The sequence below is a fragment of the Nicotiana tabacum genome, chromosome 21, assembly GCF_000715075.1.
Source record: "Nicotiana tabacum cultivar K326 chromosome 21, ASM71507v2, whole genome shotgun sequence".
Lineage (NCBI taxonomy): Eukaryota > Viridiplantae > Streptophyta > Magnoliopsida > Solanales > Solanaceae > Nicotiana > Nicotiana tabacum.
Genome location: NC_134100.1, coordinates 92,216,244 through 92,225,948, shown reverse-complemented (window position 1 = coordinate 92,225,948; position 9,705 = coordinate 92,216,244). Strand labels below are relative to the sequence as shown.

The window sequence follows — 9,705 nt, the reverse complement described above, 5'->3', positions numbered from 1 at the left end:
GAAATCCGAGCAAGTCTACGGTACGCCGCTGGGACCAACTCTAAAATCTGCACAAGAAGTGCAGAGTGTAGTATCAGTACAACCGACCCCATATACTGGTAAGTGTTGAGCCTAACCTCGACGAAGTAGTGACGAGGCTAAGGCGGGTCACTTACATTACCTGTACGCAATATTAGTAACAGCAACAATAATAGAAATAAATCAGGTAACTCATTTATAATAATTGAAGCCAATTCAGCAGTCATAACCAATTATCATTTCCATCAATTCTGTTGCAGCGTGCAACCTGCTCTCACAATATATTCACATTCAATTTTGTTGCAGCGTGCAACCCGCTCGCACAATATATTCACATTCAGTTCTGTTGCGGCGTGCAACCCGCTCCTCCAATATATTCATTTTAATCAAGTCTGTCATATATTTATTTCAATCAAGTATATATAGATTTTTTAATAAGTCTGTTGCGGCGTACAATCCGATCCCACAATATTGACTTTTAATAAGTCTGTTGCGGCGTGCAACCTGATCCTCCAATATGGACTTTTTAATAAGCCTGTTGTGGCGTGCAACCCGATCCTCCAATATGGACTTTTTAATAAGTCTGTTGCGGCGTGCAACCCGATCCTAAGTCTGTTGCGGCATGCAACTCGATCCTACAATATGGACTTTTTTAATAAGTCTGTTGCGGCGTGCAACCCGATCCTCCAATATATCCATTTTAATCAATTTTGTTATAGAAGAAATTTCCCCAATAAATACAATAATTGATATAAAATTAGAAGACAACAAGCATACAATAATTATGATTTAATTATGAAATAAACAATGACAAATAGCAAATTATTATGGAAATCAGGGAGAAAATAGGCAGTTTAATATTTAATATGCTAAATGTCAAATAACAATTAAGACATATAATTCAAATAGCATGTAACAATTAATGCAGGAATTCAAGAATTAATATTTGACAAAGAATAGGAGAGAAACAATTATTATAATAATTAATTTATGATTTAAAATAATTTATGATTTTTCAAGTAAGCAAGCAAACAATTAATTTAACGACGTATAGACACTCCTCACCTCGCCTATATATCATTCACATGCATTTCACGCAACAAATAATTTAAGGGTTCTATTCCCTCAAGTCAAGGTTAACCACGACACTTACCTCACTTTGCAAATTTCAATCAATTACTCAACCACAGCTTTTCTTTTTAATTTGTCTCTAAAAGCTTCAAATCTATTCACAAACAATTCGATATATTCAATACGAATAATTAGAATTAATTCCATGTGAATTTATAAATATTCCGGATAAAAATCCGAAATTCATTAAAATATTCGGCAGTGGGACCCACGTCTCAAATCCTGGAAAAACTCACGAAATCCGAATACCCGTTCCGATACGAGTTCAACCATATAAAAATTATTCAATTCCGATATCAAATGGACCTTTAAATCTTAACTTTTCGTTTTTGAAAGATTTTATAAAAATCTGATTTTCTTCCATCTAAATCCGAAATAAATGATGAATATAGACATGGATTTGTGAATTATAATCACTTTTGGTTAAAGAACACTTACTCTGTTCGAAATCGTGAAAAACTCTTTTAAAATCGCCCCTAAGCCTAGTTATAATTGAGGGTTTGTGAAAAAATAGAAAAAATCCCGTTTTGATTCTGTTTTAAGTCACAGGGGTCAGGCCTTCTTCGCGTTCGCGAAGGGCCTGTCGCGTTCGCGATGAGTAGCAGCCCGTGGCTTTCGCGTTCGCGAAGGCTTTTTTCCCCCTAGCATTCGCGTGCCAGTGCTTGCGTTCGCGTATAAGGACAACTGACCCCTCCCACAGGCCTCTAAAGCTTCGCGTTCGCGTTGAGCTGGTCGCGTTCGCGAAGGGTAAAATCCCCATAGCTTCACGTTCACGGTCCAATCTTCGCGTTCGCGAAGAAGAAAAATTCAGCTAGCTTATTTTGCTCTTCGCGTTCATGAGAGTACATTCGCGAACGCGATGAAGGAAATACCAGAAACCCAAAGTCTACAGAAAATCAGATTTCCTAAGTCCGAAATCATCCCGTAGCCTATCCGAAACTCACCTGAGCCCTCGGGACTCCAAACCAAACATGCATACAAGTTCTAAAACATCATACGCACTTGCTCGCGTGATCAAATCGCAAAAATAACACTTAGAACTACGAATCGGAAACCAAATCAAAGGAAGTTTTCAAGAAAACTTTAAAACTTATATTTTTACAACCGGACGTCCGAATCACGTCTAATCAACTCCGATTTTCACCAAATTCGGCAGACAAGTCATAAATATTATAGTGGACCTATACCGGGCTCCGAAACTAAAATACGGACCCGAGGTCAATAAATCCAACATCAGTAATTTCTTACAAATCATTAAGCTTTCAATCTTTTAATTTTTCATCAAAATTCCATATCTCGGGCTAGGGACCTTGGAATTCGATTCCGGGCATACGCCCAAGTCCCAAATCACGATACGGACCTACTGAAATTGTCAAAACACTGATCCGAATCCGTTTGCTCAAAATATTTACCAAAGTCAACTTAGTTGAGTTTTAAAGCTCTATTTCACATTTTAATCCATTTTTCACATAAAAACTTTTCAAAAAATTGTACGGACTGCGCACGCAAGTCGAGAAATGATAAATGGTACTTTTCGAGGTTTTAGAACACAGAATTACTTATTAAATTTAAAGATAATATTTTGGGTCATCGCAAAAACAGTGATAATCAGCAAGATAAGGTGATACGGAAACCGACGCAAAAGAAACAATAGATAGTAAAAATATCTAAGGATTAGAAAATACAATAATAATACTAATACTATAAAAATAAAAAATAAAGATACACTCGACTACACTAACTTTCTATCCTAATTCTCAATTGAAGGTTTTAGTCACGAGGATAATATGAGAATAACTGTTGATCTCTTTAAGTGAAATTGAGGTAAATAATAAAAATATTCTATATTTGTATTTCCAGCAGTGCATAATTGATCAAATGTGATGATTCATTTCATAGGAGTTGCAAGCAATATTTTTCTATTGGCTGGGCTGTAATTATTGGTCGGCAGAATTTAAATAAAGGCAATTAGGAATTCCTTCTTTAACCATACAAGGGGGGAAAACGAGTTCCATTAAAAGATAAATTTTGAAAAAGTTGAAATCAAGAGGATAAGATTGTATAATTTAAGCTAATATTAATCCAGACAGATCATGAGATATATATCCTTCTTCTTAAGCCACTAGCCCTTCATTAAATTATGAGTTGCTAATTAACCGAGTATAAAAATTGAAATCTTTGCTAGTATAAGATAAACATCCAATAAATATTCCTTTGCCGTATAGATTATGGTAATCTCTTCCCTATTATGTTGAATCTCAATGTCGATAAATACTTACTTGTACTCGTTATTATATTAAACTAAATAAATTATTTAATTTTAACTGTTAAAATTTTGAGTAAGAATACGTATCAGTAATTAGTAATTATTAGTGCGTATATAAAAGGCATATATCTCTAATTTATAAATTTAATATAAATATTAGGTGCGATAAATTTTTACCATTCAATGTATTACTATCCTTATCCGTTTATCCCATATGTTAAGTGGTTTAAAATTAATGTTTATTCTGTATATATCCAGTCCAATTAACCATATTTTCAAACTCCAACTACTTCATTATCCACTTTATCTCTCACATGTATCAACGTAGCTCTTCCAAATTTACTTCAGCAACTTTTTAGAACTTTATGGACCAGTAGGCTTATCACACATTACATGTATAATAATAATAATAATAATAATAATAATAATAATAATAATAATAATAATGATGATGATGATGATGATAATTGTCGTCTTATTGATTCCAAAAATCTTATAGTAGCAAGCAAATTATTTTTTGAGTTTTGATGGTGGCTTTTTCTATGTTGAATAACCAAAGATTAAATCTGAGATATTTTTTAAGTAATAATATAAAATAAATTATTGTAAAATTATTATGTCACTTATAAATTAATTAATATACGTAAGATATTATTGGGCTTGCGTGCTTCCTGCTTGCAAAGTGATGCTTCCCAAAATGGAAGAAAATAAGCAACCGACCCTTTTTTCCTGCTAATTAATATTCCTCTCATCCTAATATATATGTCGTTTTTTTATAAAACATTATTATAAAACTTTTCCATTAAATTAGTTTTCAACTAATTGTAACGAGTATACCAAGCATTAAATGCTGTCACGTAATGAGATATATGGAGTAGTAAATAGTTAATACTCCCTTAAAGTCCCAAATATTAAAATAAAATTTGGCTGAATTTGTTTCAAAATTAAGGACCACGTTTTCAGAAAGCAAAAAGCATTTATTATTTTTTCCCTCTCAAATTCACCATCACTGTTTTAATTAGTAAAGTTTTAATTAAGTAAAATATTTAACAGAAACAAATAATAAATTTAGACAAATAGTTTTATTATTAAATTTTTTTTTAAAATCTATTAATTTTAATAATTTACACCTTAAAAGATAAAATATTTAAGGTACTATTTATTTGCAATGGTATATAATAATAAGAAGGAACACCCAAAAAATAAAGAGTGAAACGAAGAACATGCGCTTATTTGATAGTTTAAGTTTTATACACCGAATGTAAAAGATATATATACAGCTGGATCATTTTTAAGTTAGTTACAATTTACAAGTAAATTTTTATGATAAACACTAATTGCTAGCCTAATAAAAATAGTAAATTATACTGAAAGGGTAAAAATAATTTACATTGTCAGTATATATAACTTAAACCCTTATTAAATGATTAAATATCTCCTTTTTCTGAATTTCCAAATCTACGAGATTCTCATTTAATGAAAAAATAAGACTCCTAGTACTAACTCACTTCAAATTGACTAACGTTTCTTTAAAAGTAAAGTATTTTTTTTCTTTTTTCAGATGAGCATTATCCTTTTTGGCAAATTTGAATCACCTTAAACATGCATAAATAACAACTTTTCTTTCTACTTTCTACACGCCATTTTCAAATTTCCTTTTCAGTTTCTAAGTGAGAGAAAAGAAGAAGAGAAGAAATTGGGAATTAAAAACAATGGCAGGTGGTGGATTTGATGATAGAAGAGGAGCAAGAGCACATCTTTATGAGTATAAGATTACTTGGTATTTCATTTTTTCTTGTATTATTGCAGCTACTGGAGGTTCTCTTTTTGGTTATGATCTTGGTGTTTCTGGTTAGTATATTTTCTTCGTGATTAACACTATTCTAATATAATAATAATTTAGCTAAATATGACAATCTTTTGAAATAGTAAAACTTGCTAATTTTTATTATCAGCACAACTTGTAAATTTTCAAGATTTCTTTTAACCTACTCCTTCTCCTCATCAAACACAGATTCAGGATTTCAAGTTTATGGTATCAAAATTATAATTATTTATTTAATAGATTTTTAAAATAAATATATTTAATAGATTGTGTGTACCCAAATCTTATTATGAATTCCGAATTTTTTGCTTGTTTCAGGTGGGGTGACTTCTATGGATGATTTCTTGAAAGTATTTTTCCCCAAAGTATACAGAAGGAAGCAAGAACATCTCAAAGAAACAGATTATTGCAAATATGACAATCAAATCCTCACACTTTTCACTTCCTCTTTGTATTTTGCTGCACTTATATCTACATTTGGTGCTTCACATGTCACAAGGAACAAAGGCCGTAAAGCCAGTATCCTATGTGGTGCAGTTAGTTTTTTTCTTGGTGCAGTACTTAATGCTTCTGCTAAAAATATTGCTATGCTCATTATTGGTCGATGTCTTCTTGGTGTTGGCATTGGATTTAGCAACCAGGTAATTCTGAGAACTTACTCATATTTTATTAATGGTGTACAAGATTTAATATATATACGTGTAAAGACTAATATTTGATCTATATATATGGTATAAATTTTTCGGCAAAAAAATATTCAACTAACCATTATTCAGCCACTGTAGCTCCGCCTTGGCTTAAACAACGCACCGTGCTGTTATTGGATGTGGCAAATAGATGTGTCAGGTCAAAATCAAAATATATCAAATTAGTAAAACAGTCATAACTCATTTTCTTAAATTATAAATTGTAAAAGAACATGATATACAAATAGTACATATTTTTCCTTCATTGAACTGTAGCTCCACTCATGCTTACATGCACCCTAATATTATTAGAGGTGCAAATAGGCACGCGAAGATAAGTCATGGCTCAACCCGTCTAAAGTTTGATTGGATCAAGATGAATTGGGTCCACCAAATTTGCTTAACGTCACTCAACCTCCCCTAATTTCTTTCTTTGCTTTTTGAAAAAAGAAAAATGCATTCTTCCAAATTACCTACTATTCTCAATCTTCAAATTTGATATTGTATGTTGCAATCTGACCGTTGAATTACACTATTTGTCTCGAATTGACCCAATAGTTTGTTGGGTCATCTTGAGCTCAAATTATTGGTCAATTCAACAAACATGTGATAACCCAACCTGTTTAAACTAGAACGAGTTACTAAAAAACGAGTTGATTTTATAATATGAGTCCATGTAACAAAGCTGAAGTTTATGTTCTTGTTTGTTTTCAAAATTACAGGCAGTCCCATTATATCTTTCAGAAATGGCACCTGCAAAAGTCCGAGGAGCAGTTAACCAATTGTTTCAACTCACAACTTGCTTGGGAGTATTAATAGCCAATTTGGTCAATTATGCAACTGCTAGAATCCATCCATGGGGATGGAGATTATCTCTTGGCATAGCAGCAATTCCTGCTGTACTCATGTTTGTTGGTGGGCTTTTCCTTCCCGAGACACCAAATAGTCTCGTAGAACAAGGTAAATTAGTATGGTTTGGTGTAAATATGCGATATGCAAATAAGTTTTTGCCTTATTATCATTACAGTTTAAATTCTATGCACAGAAAAGGTAATAAAAAATACTTACAGAATCTGCTGAACACCTAAAAAGTAATTGAAGGTAAACTAGTATAGTAACTACTAACATGTCATGATAGGTTAAATTATACTGATTATTTTGTCCGTTTATACAAATTAAATCCTTATTATTATTATTATTATGAAATGAAATAAAATATGAGGAGCCTTAGTAATTTACAAGTCCATGACATTTAGGGGCATTTGCACAAATGGCCTTTTTAGGCCATTATTTAAATTCTGGTCTTTGTTAGCCTAGTGAGCTATTGCAAAAAGAAAGATCCATTCTACTACTTCTAAAGATAAAATTTACTACATTGCAAATGCAATAACGGGGATATAATTTAAAGATTGGCCTAGAAAAAGATCGTACGGTGCAAATAATCCATTTAATATGTCATTCTATAAATATCATATATAATGGTAAGTACCTTATGAGACTTTTGAAGTCTCTTTTTTTTTTTTTTTTTTTCCGAACCTCCTTAGCCTGAAAATTATATTGTGTATATAAGATTAATTATTTTTAGATGATATATTAAATGTTAAAATCCTTTGGGATTTTCATGTATTTACTTTTTTGTTTTTGAATCTTCTTGATTAAAATTCTGTCTTCGCCGCTGACTATACAACAGGTAAATTAGAGAAAGCAAGGGAAATATTGGAAAAAGTTAGAGGAACTTCAAAAGTGGATGCAGAATTTGCTGATCTTATAGATGCAAGTAATGAAGCCAGAGCTATAAAGAATCCATTTAGAAACTTACTTAAGAGGAAAAATCGTCCACAATTGGTGATTGGAGCATTAGCAATTCCAGCATTTCAACAACTTACTGGAATGAACACAATCCTTTTCTATGCACCTGTTATTTTTCAGAGTTTAGGGTTTGGCTCTGGAGCTTCTCTTTATTCATCTGTTATTACTGGTGGAGCACTTGTTGTGGGTGCACTTATGTCAATGTCCTTTGTTGATAAGTTTGGAAGAAGAGCTTTCTTTTTGGAAGCTGGAGTTGAAATGATATGCGTCATGGTAATTTTCATTTCATTTTAATTTTTATATACTGACAATATAGTTCTACACGTTCATAAAAAATGGAAATAATTACCTGGAAAGCAAGACGGTGATCTGCGTCATGATAATTTTCGGTTCAGTTTAATTTCTATATTCTGACAATATAGTTTTGAATGTCCCTAAAAAGTGGAAATAATTACCTGAAAAGCAAGACGGTTTTATCTGCTATAACATGTTAATTGCATTGACACTAAAAAGTTTACTATATGTCCATTTGGTTTAATTTTCCCCTCTACAACCTTACTCATATACTTCCTTTTTCAAAAGAAGAAAAAATGGAAATTTTAGTGTCATGGTAATTTTGGTTTTTCGTCTTTCTTTTTCTTGAGTCGGGTGTCTATCGGAAACAGTTTATTTACCTTCAAAAGGTAGAGTAAGGATGTGTATACACTACTCTCACCAAACCCCACTTTGTGGAACTACACTCGGTTGTTAGTTGTTGTTGGTAATTTTTGTTTTTCCTTTAATAACCACTCACAAAATCTTCATGATATTCTTTCCTACTTTGTATTAGAAAATTTCTACTTTGTGATCGAGGGTGATCAAATATGAGATATTTGGCAACTATAATCAGAATTGAACCTCGCTAATTTCGTAATATTAACCTCTTTTATTTTTTGCTAAAAATGCATTTTCAATGACTTTTTCTCATCAAGAAGTCGATATCATATTCTATACTGACTTACCTCAATCAGCATTACTATAGATTTCAACTCTCCGTTTTCATCGGATAGGATACTTACTATAAATTTTGATCCACAGGTTGCAGTTGCCATCACACTAGCTTTAAAATTTGGACAAGGTGAAGTGTTACCAAAAGGAATTGGCATATTCCTAGTAATAATAATTTGCATATTTGTTCTTGCTTATGGAAGATCATGGGGTCCTTTAGGTTGGTTAGTTCCAAGTGAAATATTTCCTTTGGAAACAAGATCAGCAGGACAAAGTATGGTTGTTTGTGTCAACATGATTTTCACAGCACTAATTGCACAATGTTTCTTGGTTTCACTTTGTCACCTCAAATATGGCATATTTCTGCTATTTGCGGCTTTGATTATTATTATGAGTTGCTTCATATTGTTGCTTTTGCCTGAGACAAAGCAAGTTCCAATTGAGGAAATTTATTTGCTATGGCAAAGTCATTGGTTTTGGAAAAGGTACTGTGCCCCAGAGGAGAATGGAATTGAATTGAAGAAAGGGCAGCAAGTTTAGAGTATTACATGGATTTTTAGGGATGAAAATTTGCTTATTGATTTTATTTGTTCTATGAACCTATGGTAGTTGATATCTTTTTATGAATGAAAAAAGAAAAATTTGACTCGGATGGGTTTTTATATCAAGAGTTTCTTAATTTCTTTTTCAATATTTTATTGAGTGTATATTTTGGGTAGTAGACACTCGGTGGAATAGCTGAGTTACGCGCAATTGGCCCTAACACCATAATTACGAAAAATAACACACACATACACACAAGATATGTCAACTCTATTTTATATGCTCAGACATACTTTAAATCTTACTTATTTCACATGATCCTTCAGTCAATTCTATATAAACAATGATTTATTTCTTCTTTTAAGTTAAAACAAAATAAGAAAATGAGAGGACTTCCAAGATTTGTACATGAAGACCATTCTTAAAGATTGAAGTCTATC

At 32.0% G+C, this 9,705-nt stretch overlaps 1 protein-coding gene across 1 annotated transcript; it reads left to right on the top strand.

The window, feature by feature from the left end:
• The first annotated feature begins 4,994 nt into the window (after positions 1–4,994).
• On the top strand, positions 4,995–9,384 carry LOC107804445 (sugar transport protein 14-like). Its single transcript, XM_016628341.2, has 5 exons — positions 4,995–5,266; positions 5,559–5,881; positions 6,649–6,886; positions 7,617–8,008; positions 8,813–9,384. Exons 1-5 carry the CDS (start codon positions 5,128–5,130, stop codon positions 9,260–9,262), a joined length of 1,542 nt encoding a protein of 513 aa, XP_016483827.1. The 5' UTR covers positions 4,995–5,127; the 3' UTR covers positions 9,263–9,384.
• The last annotated feature ends 321 nt before the right edge of the window (positions 9,385–9,705 follow it).

Coding starts and splice junctions, on each gene's coding strand:
- LOC107804445 (XM_016628341.2), top strand. CDS start 5,128: ATGGCAGGTGGTGGATTTGATGATAGAAGAGGAGCAAGAGCACATCTT. Junction 5,882..6,648: donor GCATTGGATTTAGCAACCAG/GTAATTCTGAGA, acceptor TCAAAATTACAG/GCAGTCCCATTATATCTTTC. Junction 8,009..8,812: donor TTGAAATGATATGCGTCATG/GTAATTTTCATT, acceptor TTTGATCCACAG/GTTGCAGTTGCCATCACACT.